The sequence below is a fragment of the Panthera uncia genome, chromosome A2 (genome assembly GCF_023721935.1).
Source record: "Panthera uncia isolate 11264 chromosome A2, Puncia_PCG_1.0, whole genome shotgun sequence".
Taxonomy (NCBI): domain Eukaryota; kingdom Metazoa; phylum Chordata; class Mammalia; order Carnivora; family Felidae; genus Panthera; species Panthera uncia.
In genome coordinates, this window is record NC_064816.1 from 159,296,873 (window position 1) to 159,315,686 (window position 18,814).

An 18,814-nucleotide genomic window follows, 5' to 3' on the forward strand; every position below is an offset into this window, starting at 1 on the left:
TTGCTTCTGTCATCCACTTACTTGAAGGTTGCTTTTGTGTCTTAAAGACTCAAGCAATAGAAAATTGAGAAGATCGGTCCATTGATTTGGTCAGTCCTAATCATTGGTTGAATTCAAAGTCCCATCCCCATGCAATCCAGACTGAGAGAACTGATCTTTTCTGAGGCTAAGACATATATCAGTGGCCAACGTCCATAACTTCAACTTGACCAGCTCCCAGATCTTGGTTTCCCACCCAGTCCTGGGCGCCCTGGATGCAGCAACCCCTTTGTATCCTAAGATTTACAACCTTAAGAGTTTTTCCCGGGGTCTGCATTTGAGGGGGGGGGGTCAAGTCTTCACTGTTTTTTGTGACGAGATGGCTCACAGGATAATCATTAGCTTTGGCGGATGATGTATTCTTATGTGCTGTCTCTGAGCGAGAGAGTGAAAAGCCTCCGTTAGGAAAGAGTTATGGAGTGGTAAAGTAATGGATTCACTTTGAGACTTGAAAATAAATAAGTAAAGTGAATAAGTTGCCCTCTAGAATCCATCACCTATCATACAGAGCGGTGATACAATGGTGCAATAATTTGTGTGGCTCTCAATGTGAAATTATGTGAATCACTTCATTCATTACAGATAATGAGCCAGTAACACAAGCCTGAGTGATGGCTCCCTTACACTACTCATTTACTTTATTTCCTTTTCTGCCCCTTTTGGAGCAAAAAGTTTTTTTTTTTCCTTTTTCCTTGCAGGAGACACTTGTGACGATGGTAGTTAAACTAGGGATCGAGACCTCCAGCTTCTGATGGACGAATGCTGTCTATAAGTACTGATCATCTAGCATGATGCTTTTATCCAGAAAGCATTTATCAATATAAACACACTTAGAAAGGCCACATGGAACACATAAAAGCATCAAGAAGCTCGGAATTGTAGCAAAGGCACAGAATGAATGTTTTTTAATCTTGTCTCATCCATAGATACCTGCAAAGATTATTTCTGTTGATCACTGTGGTACCACTCACCCTTTACGCACCTTCCATGCATTATATTTATCAGCTGTACTGTTGAAAATAGCAGAGCCGCTCTCCTGGTTGGATACCTTGGCAGACACGAAGCATTTAGAACATGGACAGGCTGTCATATATTGGCCGAAAGGACAGTGATGATGTTGCACCAGGGAGCCTGATGGAAAGCCAACAGATACTTGCTTGTGAGTGTGTGTGCATGTGTGTGTGTTAAAATGAACATCATATAATAAGTTTTCTAAATCCTTTTAACAGTCCTCTGGGATGGGTGTTAACGCCTGTCTCCAGTGAGAAATGTATTTGAAACTGAGCTTCAGATGTCTTGCCTACAGCAATGTGGAGGCCCTGAGTGAGGGGTTTCATTCTGCCCTTTGTGGAGCCATCCAGTTGTGGGGCTCCATTATTCACGGGCGTATGAGACGTGGAGAGAGCCCCGGCTCAGATCGCACACGTGTGGATCATACTCTGGGCACCATTTATACCCTTCTCTGGGAAGTAGGACAAGAAACAGAGAACAGATGGCTGATCCGTGTTGCAAGTATTCTGCTCATTCAAGCAAGAGATATTTTCCACTAGGAAACAGGATTTCTGAACAGAGTTGCTACCTTTGCAGTCACTTGCTGTACTGCAGTGTCCGTGGAAAAGCCATCGTGCGTCGTGAGATGGTGTGGTGACAGGAACATGCCAACCCCAGCGCTGACGTCTGCTCCCTCCACCCAGGCTGTATGCCCCAATGCGCAGGTGACATTCCTTGGCATCTAGAGACCCAGCAGGCACACCTTTGGTGGGCGTGCCCAGTCACCAGCCATCTCGGTAGGAATTCTATCCCATGGCAAAAGGAGATCAAGACACAATTTATTTGAGAAAATTCAAAACTAAATAATATTGTTACGTTGCACTGTCTTATTAGCCTTTTCCAGCTCAAGGTTGAGTCAGACCCGGGAGTCTTGTTGCAGACATTTGGAAATCCCCGGGCTGGGTGGAAAATCACGTCAATTGCACACTCGGTGAGGAAGCTGTACAGCCGCACGTTGGAGTTGGTAGCAAGACAGCGAAAAGGGAGGTGATTGACCAGCACCAACTCTGACCCTGGCCGGTACCTCAGAGGAAGGATTTCAGCCTGCCTACGTTCTGTGAATTCCTTTTCCCTCCTAGTGTTCTCAGGTGTTCACGGGGAGGGAATCATTGTCTGAAGCCAACAGCGAAAGTCTCCCAGGACCGCATGGCGGGCTTATCCTCAGGGTCTGGCCTGGAGCCACGTGTATTTTTCTGAGGTTTACAGGTAGCCCTTGAAGCAAATATTTATAGATGTGTTCTTAAAGGATCACTGATGCTGTAATTAAAATGGCTTACTAGGTGAATAAATGAGTAACCCGTTGAACGCGGCTGGAATTATTGCTTGACTCCAGTATGCCACATCCCGCGACAGACTCGGGTTAAGAGCAGCGAAGCAGACAGAAGCAATCTCCCCACTCAAGGAGCCTGTGCCCTGTGGGGGTGGGGGGGGGGACATCCAGGGAGGCATCCAGCAGGATAGTCTGTCCATCCGGGAAGAGCCCGGCGTGCATGCAGGATGAAAACACACAGTTGATGGGGTTCTTGAGCAAATGACTAAGAAAGAATTCTTGAGACGTCTTTGGTGCAAAAAGGTGATTTTATTAAAGCATGGGGACAGGACCCATGGGCAGAAAGAGCTGCACTGGGGTTATGAAGAGTGACTGATTATAGGGGTGCCTGGGTCGCTCGGTTAAGCGTCTGACTTCGGCTCGGGTCATGATCTCGCGATTGGTGAGTTTGAGCCCCACAGCGGGCTCTGTGCTGACAGCTCGGAGCCTGGAGCTGCTTCGGATTCTGTGTCTCCCTCTCTGTGTCCCTTTTCACTCGCGTTCTATCTCTCCCTGTCTTTCAAAAACAAACATTAAAAAAAAAAGTGACTGATTATATACTTTTAGTGGGGCTTAGGGATAGTGTAAATCTCTAAGGAATTTGGAAGCAAAGCTCTCAGGACCTTGAGGGGCTAGCTGCTGTTAAGATAAGGTTACTTTCATGGGTGATGGGCATTGAGGAGGCACCTGTTGGGATGAGCACTGGGTGTTGCATGGAAACCAATCTGACAATAAATTTCATACTAAAAAGATAAGTTACTTTTAGTCTTTCATAAAACAAAATCATTAAGGAAGGAAGGCGGCCATGAGTCGGCTTGAGGAAGGTCACGCTCTGCGTGTTTCAGGGGTCTACCGGGGGGCTGCGAGCTGCATGGACATTTAATTTACGTTACATTTCTCTTGCCTTTGTTTCCCTCATCACACAGTGCGGTGGATTTTTCAAGTGTTTCTCTATAATCAGGTACCAGTTTCATAAATAACACGACCCACTGCAGGATCATGGTCCACGCTGTTTAAAAGCGCTGTTGTGAACAGAAGAGCCTTTTCCTCTCCCTGGTGTCCGAGGGACCGCCAGTCAGAGCTCCTCCCAGCGGACTCCCACATGGTATCTTCTAGTAGGCCACCTCCGTGAGGACCGAGACGTGTCTGAGACAAGTGTGGCTTCAGTGAACTTCCTCTTTCTTCTCACTTGAACACCTGCTCTGTATGCCACGGGGCTCCTTGTGTGAGCCTCGGTCGGGCCCGTCTCTTCTCACTAAGGGGCTTTTGACGGGGGAGCTGAGACATGACCGGCCATGGCGAGCGCTCAGTAACGTGCGCTGCGTGAAGAAATGAATGAACAGCGCGAGGTAGAGGGTTGTGCGTTCTCTGAAACAGGTACTTACATGTTATGAGCATTCCACAAGACGGATAGTAACGTCTAGAATATCATGGAAGGCCTCTCGGAGGGAGAGGCTTTGATGTAAGGCTATGGTTGTGCCATCTGGCAATTCAACCTCACAACTTCCTGCGATGTGCCTCGGGGCATGACTCATCAAAATACCAGCATTAGACGTACGGAGTACCAGGGTGCGTGTTCCCGTCCCATGTAGCACTCAGAACTGGGTTGGGATCCCAATTCTGTGACGCCCACACCACGCGCCTTCTAAAACTAAGTGAGATGCTGCATGGAAAACATGGTATAATAAAGCTCCCTCCACCATTGAATCTGTTCTTACTCATCGACAAAACCCTTCTTGGGTCAAAAGCTTGTAAATAAATTCAGAGTGCCTAATGGAGGTGTCTCATGGACCCGTGGATGTCCTAGCATCCCAGATCCATTGCCCATTTATAGAGACACATGCATGTTTTAAAATATAACAGAAAAGAAATCTTAAAGCTGCTTTTTCCAAATTAGGGAATAACTTTACAAAGAACCTAAAGTTCCCGCTCTCCGAGAAGACTTGTGCAGATGTGGCCGTCGTAAGGGTACCCTCCGGTATCCCCGATTTATTTCCTGTTCCCCCAGAAAGGGTGTCTGCTGTCCCAGCACAGCCTCTTCTTTCTGGATTCTTTTTTCTCCTGGAAGGAGGAAGAGCTGGAGGAGGGAGGAATGGGAGGTAGAATAAGCCAATCCAGGCCAAATAAGGCTCGCTCATGGTCGCGTCCACCTCTCCCTTTCCGTGGCTCCCTCCTGCGCCCCCATTTCATCGACGCCAGTTCAGGTTCCCCCTCACGGGGGTGCCATGGATAAAAGAGGCTAAAGGTGATCAAGGGTCCCTTCTGGACCCCACAACTCTTGGCACACAAAGCCATCCATAGGCTATGCCTGACCTCCATGATGAATGGAAACTGAGCTCATGATTGGCCCTTCTCTCTCCCCCAGGAGTATCCAAATCTGCAATAAATGAGAAGACAGAGTTATGGTTCATTTACTGACCTGACTTTAATATTTCTGAGAGCATTTAAAACATTTATAGAGCAGCAGTCTGCCCTTTGGTAGGAAACAAAAGTCTCCTAAGGCTGCTCCTTTCCGGAGCGAGCACTGAATGCAGAAATGCATTGCCTTCACCTGCCTGGGCTGAGCAGACGTGCGCTTCTGAGCTCCCATAGCGCCCTCAAGTGGCAACATCAAGCTCTCCATGTGCTCAAAACCCGCAAGACCCTGGGTTTGCTTGGTCTTTTCCGTGGTTTGTGTAGTCGCTTTGATTTTTGCAGATGATTGAATTCACCAAAGGGTTATCAAAATAAAAAGCTGGAAGTGACTAGGATTTGCAGAGTGATTTTGAAACGATAGGGATGCTGGCACGAGGGGGCCGTCGGCGGACGCGGGGGAAGAAAAACAGTAAGAAAGGAACATGGAAGAAATCTGTGAGACTGTGGGAAATATATTTGCCTATTTTCCTCATGTTGTTTTCTTCCCCTGGATCGAAGCAAAGAACAAACCACATACGGGGTCCCAACAATCAACACAGGCTGCAAGATAAAGGGAACATACTTTATGAGCCTGTTTTTCTTGTGTTCTTTTCCCAACATGGAGTTCTGGATAATATCGTCTGAAATGTTGCTGGCCCCTGCCTTGATAGACAAGGTTGATAAACATGGAGTCAAATTCCCATCATCTGTTTTTTTAGGGAGCATCCCCTGGGTCAGGCTGGGTTAGGACTCAAAACCACGGGCCCTCCTAGGTGCAATTCCAATAAAAATATATACGTGTATTGAAAATTAGTTTCTTCCCAGATACTCGGAGTGCAAAGTTGTATGTGTCCATCCAAGGTGGAACCTGTTTACTTGTGTTTTCACTCCTTACGTGTGCCCTGGGCACCCGCACCTGCCGCTGTAGCCCTGCGCAGCCCCTCCTGTGAGTTACCGGTTTTTCGCTGGGCAGCTCATGGCTCATGATGGCTCTGGCCGGATGGGGATCCCAGACTGGCTCTTTTGACACCAAATCAAGGTCTGCTTCTTAGGAGGTCTGCTTTTTAGGGCAGTGACGTTGAATATCGGAAAGCACTTTGAGGGGCGCCTGGGTGGCTCAGTCGGTTAAGCATCAGACTTCGGCTCAGATCATGATCTCGAGGTCCTTGAGTTCGAGCCCCACATTGGGCTCTGTGCCGGCAGCTCAGAGCCTGGACCCTGCTTCGGATTCTGTGTCTCCCTCTCTCTCTGCCCATCCTCCATTTGCGCTCACCCTCTCTCTCTTGAAAATAAATAATAAACATTAAAAAGAAAATGAAAGCACTTTGAGTACCAAGTGCTGATAAACATGAGTTTTAATGTTTTGCTTTGTTAGAGCCACGGTGTTCACCTCCCTGTTTGGGCTCCGGGCTGCTCCTTGGTGGCTTTAGCGACCCTGGAGGGAGAAATATCTCCGAAGACATGTTTCTTCACTCCGCACAGGAGAGGCCTCTGAGAGTTGGAACACATCTTCCTGCCAACACTCTTGTCGAAGGAAAGTATAAAAGTCAACGGGAAGTCCAAGTGTTTCCCCTTCGAATCTGAGACAACAGTAAACAAGAGAATCCACGGGAAAGCCTAATGACGCCTTTTGTGGGTGCTGAGCCATAGGCAGCCGTGATTTTTCTGAAGTTTAGGTGTATGTTAGGTGCTCTGGTTTCCCCTGTAGTAACAGCTTATTGGAACCTCTCAGGAGCCCCACATTGGTCACTCTGAACCCCGAGATGCTGTCCAGGAAGAAGCTGGTGCTAGTGAATCCTTCCCCTGCAGGGGGCCAGCAAGGGGAGGAACCCCGGGCATGACTGCATGTGTTACAACACTTGGCTACGTGACATTTCCCGACAGAAAGGGGGGACACTGGGGTTTCTGTTCGGGTCCTGGTTCTGTTCAGCAGCTCTGTGCTGTGAGGGTCCTGCTTGTATCCCTGCAGGGATCCCTGTACCCTTTTTTGTCATGGCCACAAAGAGGTCATGGCAGCTGTGAGCCCTCGGGTCCTCACACAACTGAGTGCAGAGACAGAAGACTGGAGGGGGCAGTACCAGGGGGGCGGGGAGGGCCCCTCTTCTGACCACCCTCTTTTATTGAGAAGGAAAACCTTCTTGCCAGGAGCCGCCCAGAAAACTGTGTACATCTCTTTAGCCAAGCAGACACTTCTAACTGGAGGATAGAAGGTCTATGTTTTTGGGCGAAAAGAAAGAAGGGACAGTGGCAGAGCTTTTGGGTGACCAAGGAGGGTGGCTCCCACGGTGGTTCTCATCAGTGAGTGAAGAATGCATATAAGAATATGGTTACGGAAGAAATTCATGTCATTCCCTCCAGAAAACAAAAGTGCTTTGCCTTTCTTCAAAGATCCAATTTAATGAAGAGTAGCCAGCTCTCTCCCAGCAGGCAAATCTGGGGTTATTATTATTTTTATTTGACCCGAAGTACAGGTGGCATAATGTTACATGGGTTTCAGGCACACAGCATGGGGACTCGACAAATCCGTATGTCCTGCGACACTCACCACGAGTGCAATACTCCCTAGGCTGTGCCTTTCATCCCCGTGACTCAGTCGTCCATAAGTGGAAGCCTGTATGTCCCACTCCCCACTCCCTGCCACCCGTTTCGCCCATCCCCCTACCTCTCCTCTCTGTCAACTACCAGTTTGTTCTCTGTGTTTATGGGTCTATTTCTGCTTTTTGTTTCTTTGTTTTGTTTTTTAGATTCCACATATAACGAAAGCATATGGCTTTTGTCTTCCACTGCCTTCTTTTACTTAGCATAATACCCTCTAGGACCATCCATGTTGTGGCAAATGACGAGATCTCATTCCTTTTTATGGCTGAGTAATGTGCCAATGTGTGTGGCTAGATAGACAGACAGACAGACCTCATCTTCTTTGTCCATTCATCTATTGATGGACATTGGGTTACCTCCATATCTTGGCTATTGTAAATAACGCTAAGGTAAACATAAGAATGAATATCTTTTTGAATTAGTGTTTTCGTTTTCTTTGGGTAAATGCCTCGTAGTGGAATTATCGGACCATAGGGTAGTTCTGGTTTTAACTTTTTGAGGGCCCTCCATACTGGTTTCCAGAGTGGCAGAACCAACTCACATTCCTGCCCACAGCGCACGAGGGTCCCCTTTTCTCCACCCCTTTGCCAGTACTTGTTATCTCTTGTCTTTTTGATTCCAGCCATTCTCTAGGGTTATTTTTCAGGTCACTGAACCATAAGGAGATACCTTTGTGGGACTCTCCCATCCTGCCTCGAGTAGATCTGACGAATGAGGCTTAGAGAAACGATAAGAAGATGGAAGTCCCAGAATCTGGGAATAGGTTGGACTAGGGACCCTCTGGGCGTCTCCAGCCTCCTTCCCTGGTAAGACTTTGGGAAGAAAAACAAACCGCAGAATGCATTAATCTCAGCGAGGATGTTCCCCCCTCAGAGATCAGTGGGATTCTCTTCCTGCGGCTACATCAGCTGATTTGGGACGTCATCATCATTCCACTTGAATCAGGGACGGAAACCCAGGGCTGCGTGTGGCCTAACCACTGAGACGCTCAGCACTCGTGAGACGCCATCACATCAAGTGCGTTTTTCATCAGGTGGATAAACCCGAGCAGGCTGCCTTCCCGGGGATTCAGTAACTGTCTGTACACGTCAGGGCCTGACGTTCACGGTTATAGATGGGGAGACCTCATCAAATGCAGATGTAATCAGTGGTGGCGATGTCAGATGAGTACTCGTTCCAGGTTTTCCACGGAAGCGTCTGTCATGGGACAAGTGTACCACTTGAGGGTCTGTGATACGAGTGGTTAACTTATTTGGAGCCTTATATCTTAGCATACTCACGACTTTTGTGTTCTATCCCATATCATCCCGTATTTGGATTTAATGACTTTGTATTATTAATCTTTGAGTAAATTAAGTGATGCAGAAAGGTATTTGGAGACTCAGAATTCATGTAGATCATGAGCAGCCATTTTCGTCTTGTTCTGAGTTGAACTTGACGTTGTGTACGATATCCGGGCTCTGAGAGGGAGAAATAAAGCAATCCTGAAACACAGATGGAAATTGAGGCTTTACTGTTGCCACTTCTACTGTAAGGTGGCTTGGAAACCCTTCAGAGTCCTTTGAAAGCTTTAATTTATCCATCCGTCCTCACAAAGATTGAGGAGGTTCTGAATAAATGATGCAATTTGGGTTTTGTTGGGTTATAAAGGAACGAAATGGCAGTGATTACGGGTGCAGTGCAGAGGACTGAGGTAATGAGACCCATCAGGGACCCGGCACAATGTGAGTGAGGGAAAAATCCGTTCAAATTGCAGGCTTATATGACTAATGGATTTATTTAGCCAACGGGTGGTTTCTGTTTTACCCGTCAAGCAAAATATAAATATAAGTAATTGTTAGGGGGATTACTTTTGTGAGTTCCAAATTACAATGACTCGAAACGCAATTAGTGGTATAGACAAACCTATTTCCCCCTTTTATGAGAAGGAAATTGTTCGGACATGGGTAAGTGCCGTTGGTAGAGTGCGCAGTGGATTGAATTACCCACATGAAGCAAATGAGTGGCTTCATTTCTGGTTTATTGCTCCTAATATAATATGTTTTCATTAACGAGAACCCACTGCTTCTCCTATCTGACGTGTCCCCCTCTGCGTGAATCAGGGTTTTTGCGCTGATGTCTTCCGTGTTTGCTCAAGACTTTGGAAAGATACAGAGCACAGGTCTGAAGTTTATTTTCTTTCCCACAGTGTCATACTTCATATTTAGGATCTATGTGCGTGTTGATGGTGATCCTTAAATATAGGTATATATTCACAAAAATAGGCACGTTCCATGGAAACCTGGAGAAAATCGTTAAGTAATGGTGAAAAAAAAAAAGTTGATGATGAAAATTTTGATGTGGTTTAAAGGAGTAGATTCAGGAAAATTAAGTTCATAAAAGTCAGTTTTCAACTTAAATGTGTTTATTAACTTCGTTGATTTTTAATTCGTGACAAAGGTTTTTTTTTTTTTTATTGCATGAAAAAAGCAATGAGTCTAAACCAGAGGCACTGAGGATTTTTTAATGAAATCAGGTTTTGAAAGTAATGCTTTTTTCCCCCCTCGCAATTCTGTAGAGCTTTCTGCGAAATGGCATATATTCTGGCAAGGGGGTGATGCTCTTTGCTTGCTTGCATAAAGGAAAGTGTCTCTGAGATCTGCCCCAGCAGGCGTGGTGTCTTAGCTTTGGTCCTGTCTTTGGTGTCTGCCTTATCAATCCCCTTCTGGCCACTACCTTCTTCCTGAGATGAGCCCTAAACAGCTCAATTCAAGGGGGAAACAGCATTCTGAAAATGTCTTGGAAAGGCCAACTGTACTCCATTCTCTTTCGACTTTGATCTGCTGAGATAACCTCTATTTAAATGAGGAAGACAGGCTTGTGCATTCTCAAGAACTTCCTACCCTCTGGAAAATCCTTGTTAAATACTTTAGATTGGAAAGCCATTCCCCAGGAAAAAAAGCAAACATTTGGGAGAATCTTTGAGGTCACCTGGGTGCCATCTAGAAAAACGTTCGAGTATATTATTCTAGTCCAGCGTTTCTCAAACTTGAGCATTGCATCCAGAATGACCTGGAGGACTTATTAAAATACAGGTAGCAGGGCCCTAGTCCTGAGTTTTTGATTCAGCAGGTTAGGGATGGAGTCCAGATTTTTCTTTTCTAACAGATTCCTAGATGATCCTTGTGCTGTTGGTCTAGAGACAGTTCTCTGAGTGGACTGAAAACGCCACTTAGCGCTCCTACAATAAATAACTAGGGCATTATTATGAACACATTTGTGATCTAGTTCTTTCTAAGAGTCTTTTTCTAATAAAAGTAGAAGGGCTGTGAATGCACCAGAATGAGCAAGAAATTGAGAAAAGCGCATTTATTCACAAAAGGAAGTCATTATCAATCTGACCATGTGATTTAGAGCCTCAATCCTGATTCACTGTGAGGGATATTGGGATATTGGCTGTAATCTGTAGGAAAGGAAAGACTATGTGTATTTCAGTCCATCGTTTCGTCCCTAGAACACAGCACAGCGACTGGCACCTAGTAGGGGTTCAAATATTGACTGAATAAGTGGGTGAAATGCTCACAGTGAACACGAACATTAGCTCTACCATTTGCCACACGTGGGTTTGGGTTTGGTTTTAGTGAGCTAATAATGATACAAGCGTACTCTACAACACATCGTCCCAACTTGATGGCTTCTACAACAGTTATTGATTCTAAGGTTATTGATTCCTGCGGGTCACCTGTGATTTGGTCCAGCCGCCCTGGGCTCAGCGAGCTGGCTCTGCTTTGCGCGCCCTGATCGCTGGACCGGACTCCAAGCTGTGGGTTGGGTTCAGATGTGTTTGTTGTGGAGAGCAAGCCAACGTGGCGGCCAGGACATGTTCTTGTATGGCGGGTCACCCGAGTGAAGGAGCTCGGGCAGGCCGTGCAGGTCCCTCGAAACCTCTGCCTGTGCCATGTCCGTTCACATGCCAGTGGCCAAAGCGAGTCAGTCCGGCAGTTTAGGGTACCCGACTGGAAGGGCCCTGGGATAGGAGGAGATATTTGCTGAGCGGCATTCCAGTCTGTCCCAGTTTTGAATGTGGGAATAGCCGCTTCTCATCTCCAGGATGAGTCATCTTGACCGAGAAACTTGGGAATGTAGTGATGCCCTGGAGGAGGCCGCTCCTGCTCAGACTGTCCCATCACATACTTGAAGGCGTGGCTTGTCTTCTTGGCGCTTGCCCGGCTGCTTGGTTTTCTTTTTCACTCAGGCCCTGGCTGCTTGCTAATTGTTTTTTATTGATGCTGCTCCAGGCGTGTCTGAACTCAAAGGAATGGCCTTCATGCTGGTAAATTTTGACGTGCGGTAAGATGGTGAGGGAAGTGATTCTGTAGGAGAGTTCTTCAGACTCCATCAGGCAGCTCTCAGGACCTGGCCTGCCTAGCAGGTGCTGCTGGCCTTGATTTCCCCAGGCACCATCGGTCTTTGCTACGCACAGGAAGTCTCTCCTCTCTTCCCTCTTTGGGTCTTGAATCCAAATGCAGCACCTGAACCTGGAAGCCGGTGAAACTGGGCTCGTCTTACTCCCTTTTGCTATTCCTGGCTGACCAGCCCCGTGTTTCTAGGCTGGATTACATCAGCCTCACACTCAGCCTCCCTCAATTTTAGTCTTGTCGTGCATTCTAGGAACACACCATATCCCCTTCCGTTTTATAACTGGAATCGTTTTTAGTGGAGGCAGATTATTTTAATCTTCTGTGTTTCCATTGGCCTGCACATGAGTATAATGTTCATGGAAGGATTAAATGACTCAGCATTAGCTCCGTTTTCCACTGTCCAAAGAAGACCGTGCATTTGAATGACGCGGTTTCTTTCTGTCCTTTTCTATTCCATTGTTGCTTTCAAGTAAAAGCCGAAAAACCCTTTTGGGTGACATGATGCAAAATCATCATCATCGTCATGATCATCGACATAAATTCAAAAGTCCCATGTGAGGGTTGGAGCCTCCAAAGCGGACTTGGCCTCGGAATTTCAGAATGCTTGTCATTGGTTGCAAGAGAGCACAGATAAAAGCTTTCCCTTCTTCTAGAACACAGTCATCACCTCTGTCGGTGCGAGCACTGAAAGCACTGAATTACAGAGGCTCATTAGCATGACTTTAACATTAAAGGGAAGCAGATTTAACTGAATTCATTAGACTGGGGGAGTGCTTGGTTACAAAGGGCGGGAAGCTCTGGGGGCATTTCAGAGCAGAAGTCACTGCCCTCTTAATCTAATAATACTTGATGTGTGAATTAAGACATTTCAGATAACGACATCGGGTTCAAATGATCACCGGGGACAAACAGAAACAACAGACTCTTCCAAGCCTCACGCTCCAAAAACCTTAAGAGCCTCGGAAAACACTGCGGAGGCTCTTGCTGTGTCATCAGGACATGTGACCACACAGAGGTTGGTGCCTCCTCTGGGAGGGAAAGCGATTATTTGGATAATTTTATTTTATAAGTTCCTATAAGTATTTTATAAATATTCAGTGAGCAGCAAGGAATTTGTAGAAAAAAAAAATATATATATATATACAGCCTATTGATGTTGACCCAGAGCAAGGACAGGAATGAAGGACACGAACAAGAAGGAAGGAAAGGAAGATGGAGAGCAGAGGATGTCAGGGGCAACAGGTGGCCGGCGAGAGGGAGCACCCCTGAAGGAAGGGAGGGCCAGCCCCCCACCCAACCGGGCCAGAACAGATATCTTCTCTAGGTTGACACCAGCCTTTGAGTTGAATCCGGAGCCGTTGTGCCGACTTGGCAGTGGGCTTCCCAGGCTCCTGATGATTGACGCTGTGTGTTTGCAGGTGCCCTGTGACGGCGGTTAGCTGCCCATAGAAGGGTTTGTGGTAGCGTGCACAAAATGTACAGTTGCGTAATGGCTGTATTAAAATGCAAATTCAAGTGCCGTAGGGAGATTAACATCGAAATTTATTAATTTTAGAGTAAGCCTTTTTGTTGGGTTAAAATGAATGTTTCTCTTTAGAACATATTAATTGTTAAGTACCAATTTGATATCAACTTGAAAAACCTCAAAATTAACCCCGGGCATATTTTAATTTTGTATTTTTTAAGAGCCGAGACTAAGCAGTCCCTTTTCTTGTGCCAGACACCTCCTGTTTGTGAAATTTGTAAACAGGTCATGCTATGCAGACCCTTGTTGATAGGCATCTGGCCAAAAAATATATATATTTTATTCTTTAAAAAATTTTAATGTTTATTTATTTTTGAGGGAGAGACAGACCATGAGTGGAGGAAGGGCAGAGGGAGAGGGAGACACAGAATCCCAAGCAGGCTCCAGGCTCCGAGCTGTCAGCACAGAGCAGGACATGGGGCTCGAATTCACGAACCGCGAGATCATGGCGTGAGCTGAAGTTCGATGCTTCACTGACTGAACCACCCAGGTGCCCCCAAAATATATATTTTTAAAGATAGATATATAGAGAGTTTGGCTGGAAATAGGCTCTGTATTTATGCATTTAGCACTGTACTTTCTCAAACTATCCAAGTATTTGTTTTGTTTCTCCCCGGTGGTATGAGTACAAGGTGATAATACCTAGTAGATACCGATGTCCAGTGTTTTAGGGAAGCCTTGCCGTGAGCGTGAGCTGCTGACCATCTCGTTCCTCTTATCTCAGGGCTTGGAAGGCATAAAAATCGTGAATAGCGCTCTGCTCTCCTTTTCCTCACAGAGAAAGAGAAAGTGAACCCCAGGATGTAATTCTCTCCTAGAAATAGGAAAACCTCTTAGCTAATCAAAATCGTGCTTAGCCTGCTGAACTCAATATACTTTTGGTATTTTTTTCAATGCTTAGCTTGCACGTGGACCAGAAAGTCCCCTTTCTTGTCATTTAAAAAATGACCATCCACCCAAATTTTGCAGCAGCTCCTTAATTCCAGTGACTTATCATATTTGTCTTGCAATTTGGTTCCAGGGGAAAGAAACAAACACAACTCACGCCTTTATTTAATAAACAGGGGGGAAACCCCATCATATGTAACTCGGTGGGAAAAAATGGGTCAGTGGGCATGGTTTTAAGCAGTATTCACATCTTGATATGAAAGAATCCATGAAATATTTTCAAAAACAGTTTCCCACATTTATCCGGTAGGCAGATATGGAAACTATTTCAATATAGCATATTGAAGGCGTTCATTGACTGGTGAGTGGAGGCAATTACTGACCTGTTCCCTTCTGAGACGCTCCAGTGTTTAAATACTCATTGGGAAGTTTTGCCCCTCTTCAGACTTTTTCCCCCCTATTTGAGGGATGGGGCTCTGAAAACGTTATTGAAGGCAATAAGTGAATTAATTCTGTGTCACAAACACGAAATGCCATCGTTGCAATTTTCCACAATTGCTTTTATGTTTTAAGGTTTATGTATTTGAGAGAGAGCGCACACATGTATATATGTGAGTGAGTGGGGGAGGGACAGAGAGAGAGAGAGAGAGAGAGAGAATCCCAAGCAAGCTCCGAACTGTCAGTGCAGAGCCAGATGTGGGTCTCAAACTCAGGAACCACGAGATCGTGACCTGAGCTGAAGTTGGCGGCTCCACTGACTGAGCCACCCAGGCACCCCATTTTATAAGTAATTTTAAATCAACATTGCTTATTATGTTGTCTTAATCATTTAGTTAGGATTTCTAAGGCTGAGCAGATTGTAATTTGAATACCTACGAGATCACTGGACAGTGATTTTTAAAAATTTTTTTTTTTTTTACATTTTATTTATTTTTGAGAAACAGAGTGAGACAAAGCGTGAGCGGGGGAGGGGCAGAGAGAGAAGGAGACAGAATCTGAAGCAGGCTCCAGGCTCTGAGCAAGCAGTCGGCACAGAGCCTGATGCGGGGCTTGAACCCACGAACTGTGAGATCATGACCTGAGCCGAAGTCGGATGCTCAACCGACTGAGCCACCCAGGCGCCCCTGGACAGTGATTTTTAAAAGTGAGGGACACATGTGCCTTCCGTACCTCAGTTTCAGCCTGTTCTCGTCGATATGCATACATCTAGGAAGTATTGTGTGTGATACACGAGCTATTTCCATATAAGTACTGTATTTTGTATACAATGTTAGTACAAGAAATATGCAATGCTACTTCTCACAGTCTGCGTGAATAAATACATGCATATTTTATAGGAATATTACAAAAGTAAGCCCCTAGCAGCGTCTATATTTAGTGGCGGTCCGGGACCTAGATGCCTCAGGGAGCAGCACGAACCTTCCTTTCAAGTCCTGCTGGAAAGGCAGCTTCCTCCCATCAAAAGCACAGCTGGGGCCGGGGGAGGGGGGATGACAGCAAGGTTTCCTCTTTACCTAAATGTGATGACTTTTAAAGTTTCATTTCATGGCTCTAGTAATTGCTGCCTCTGTCTTCAAAGTGATGGGGGGCCGGTGACGCGCTCTGCCACCCTGGACCTGTGGGCGGGACATCTGCCTGAACCGTAGGCCTTTGGCTGGTTCAGGGCACCTCTAGCTGTTGGGATTTTGGCTTTACTTGTTTTCGCGGTGGCGTAAAGGAAAAATGTGCCTTTCAACTTCTTTCACAATCACCCTCTTCTTCATAGTGCAGGGAAACCCTAAGCAGAGGATGGGTGTGGTATAAATTCTAACTAAAACAAGGCTGCCCACTGGGTTGATTTGGGGAGAGTGTGGAAGGGACCAGAAGGTATGTTCTCCCAGGAGGCTTATTCACCGGCATCCGGTTTCTCCCCCCTAGTTAAGGACACTGTGGGAAGAAGCAATTTCAGGACCAGGCAACGGCTTTCTCAGGGGTATCTGGGCTCCGGCAGTGATGCCAGGAGATCCCCTTGGATTGAGACTCAACAAAGGCTGATGAGCCAGATATATGGCCTCACTGGCCCCGGCCTCGCCTCCCCCCCCCCCCCCAAACGTAGATCAAACAGTCATGAAAACCCAGGTGGAGCAGGGGCCGCCACTGAGTCCAGGAAGAATGTGAACATGAAGATGATGTGGAAGGCACCGCAAAGCGGGCAGGTGCAAACTGTCCCCTCCCCTCGGAGTTTCAGGCCCGAGTTTTGGCTGAAGCTCAAGTTGGGACCCATCTGTCCCATCTCGAGGGGCTGCAAACAAAAGGGAAGGGGGTGTAGGGACGAGACGAGAAGGAGGAGCCCCCAGATCCTCATGAAAGCCGGAGGCGCGGATTCGTGAAGGAGGGAGACATTCCCCGAGGCCCGAAGGAGCAATCCGCCCCAGGGAAGGGCGGGGAGAAAGCAGCCTGCGCCTGGAGCCGGAGCCGGGCGCGCAGGCATGCTGGTGTGTTTCCACACAGGGGCGCTGGAGCACGTCTTACTGCAGCAAGACGCGCGAATGCGCACCCGGAGCCTGGCGCCCTGTTCGGTGTGGTTTCTCCCGGGTTCCTTCCTCTCAGTCGGAGGCTGAGGGGGCGGAGCAAGCTTTGGAGAAGTTGCTGGCCTCCCTGAAGCCTCAGCCTCTGGCTCTGTTTACTGAACATGAAAACGGAGTTCGCGATGGACACCAATGGGTTGGGATGTGTAGGGAGGAACGTTCCACTGAGTTGCTCGGGAGCCTTCCACCAGGCCTCCCCTGCCTCGCTTTCCATGACCCTGCCTTTCCCTTCTTGTTGAGCCCGGGGCGGGGGGGGGGAGGGGGGAGGCGAGGAAAATGAATCTGTTTTCGGAGACGAGCTTGGTTTGGGAAGCAACGAGGGCTCCTTAGAAAGCTGTGTGTCTGAGCCCCTCCCTTCCAGCCCTGCTGTTTGCCGTCCCTCTCCCCACTTAGGCCCCCCAGGCCCGAGGGGTCCTGGCCGCTGTTGTTGCAAGTTAGGCGTGGAAAGCTGGAAGGAAACCCCGAGGGGGAGCGCTCGGAAGGGGGCGAGGCTGCAGCTGCGCGGGGCTCGAGCGTGTGCCCCCAGGGCGCAGCCCCACGCCGAGGATGGGCGCCTTCGGGGCTCTGCTCTTCCTTCAGTGCCCGCTCCCCCCCCCCCCCGAGCCCCCCGCGTTTTCCGCGCTCTCTTCCCGCGCACCCGGGGGCGCCACCTCCGGCGGGGCCCGGAGCGCCCTGAGCCCCTGGCGCGCTCACGCCCCCGCCCGGTCCCCGGCCCGCCCCCGCGACCCCCCGTGCCCCCCACACCCCCACCCCGCTTGCGCCGCCAGCCCCCCGCCACCCGGGCGCCATTACCCGGCCGCGCGGAGGGGCCGGTGGGGAGGGGGAGGAGGAGCCGCGCGGAGGGCCCGGGGTGGGGGAGCGCGGAGATCCGCGCTGGCTGTTCTCCCGTCTCTAGGTGGTGCCAATTCTGGGGCCTAGGCATTTTCCCTCCCTTTATGGTTTTCCGGGGATTTTTTTTTTTCCTTCCTCCGGTGCCTTTGACTAGGCCGGCCGTGGCCGTGGCAGGGAGTTGAAAAAAGCGGAAAGGACCGAGCGAGCGATCGCACCCCCAGACCCCCGGCTCCGCCGAGCCGCCGGGGGAGGGGGCGGAGGAGCCGAGCCAGGCAGTCGCCCGGCGGCGACTTGAGAGTGGCGCGCGGGAGGAGCGGCGGCTGCCGCTTCCCTTTCTTCTGCGGCTTCTTCCCTTTCCCCCCCGGAGGGGGTGGGGAGCGGGGCCCCCGAGAGGGGAAGGCGCGGCGCAGAACGCCCCCCCGGGCAGCCGGCGAGGGCGCGGGCACCGATGGCTTCGCTCTACCAGAGGTTCACGGGCAAGATCAACACCTCGCGCTCCTTCCCGGCGCCCCCGGAGGCCAGCCACCTCCTGGGCGGCCAGGGGCCGGAGGAGGACGGCGCGGGGCCCAAGCCCCTCGGAGTCCCCGCGCCCGCGGCGGCGCCCCGGGAGCGCGGCGGCGGCGGCGGCGCGGGTGGCCGGCCCCGGTTCCAGTATCAGGCGCGGAGCGACGGTGACGACGAGGACGTAAGAGCATCTTGGTGGGTGGGGGGCGGCGCGGGGCTTGGGGCCGAGCGCTCGGGGAGCCGTGTGCGCTCCGCATCTGCGAGGGTCGGGGTCGCCCTCGCGGCTCCCCTCCCCTCCCCTCCTCTGCCTCCCGGGAGCGCTCGCTCCTCGGCGCCGGCGCCGATCTCGGTCACCGCCGTCCCGAAGCGGGGCTCGGTCTGCAGCGGCGGCGGCCGGGAGTTGGTGCCTGAGAGAGCAGCGTCTGCGGGGCTGCGCTGCCGGGATGGGGGAAGGCTGGGGGTGGCAGTGGGTGTGTGGGTGTCTGTTGTCACTGTACAGGGGTATGCGTCCTAAGGCGACAGTTCAGCCAGTCTGCGATTACAACTTGATCTTCCTTCCTCCCTCCCTCCCTCCCTCCCTCCCTCCCTCTCTCCCTTCCTCTCTCCCTTCCTTCCTTTTTTCTCCCCCCTGCTTTAAGACTGGGGAAGATGAAGTCCCAGGCTTCCCACCTGTCACTACAATCTATGCATTGCGCCCTCCTCACCTCCT

General features: G+C 49.2%; 1 protein-coding gene across 3 annotated transcripts in view; it reads left to right on the forward strand.

The window, feature by feature from the left end:
* The window catches only part of DPP6 (dipeptidyl peptidase like 6), an 851,682-nt gene that overhangs the window by 126,981 nt on the left and 705,887 nt on the right, over positions 1 to 18,814 (forward strand). Inside the window, exon 1 of one of the 3 annotated variants that reach the window (XM_049642146.1) lies at positions 17,688 to 18,286. The exons of 1 other annotated variant lie outside the window; for it this stretch is intronic. In XM_049642146.1, coding sequence (XP_049498103.1) covers positions 18,050 to 18,286 — 237 coding nt within the window. In that variant the 5' untranslated portion in view covers positions 17,688 to 18,049. Of the gene's footprint in view, positions 1 to 17,687; positions 18,287 to 18,814 lie in introns of those variants that run through there. One more of the 3 variants, XM_049642148.1, reaches the window with a different exon arrangement.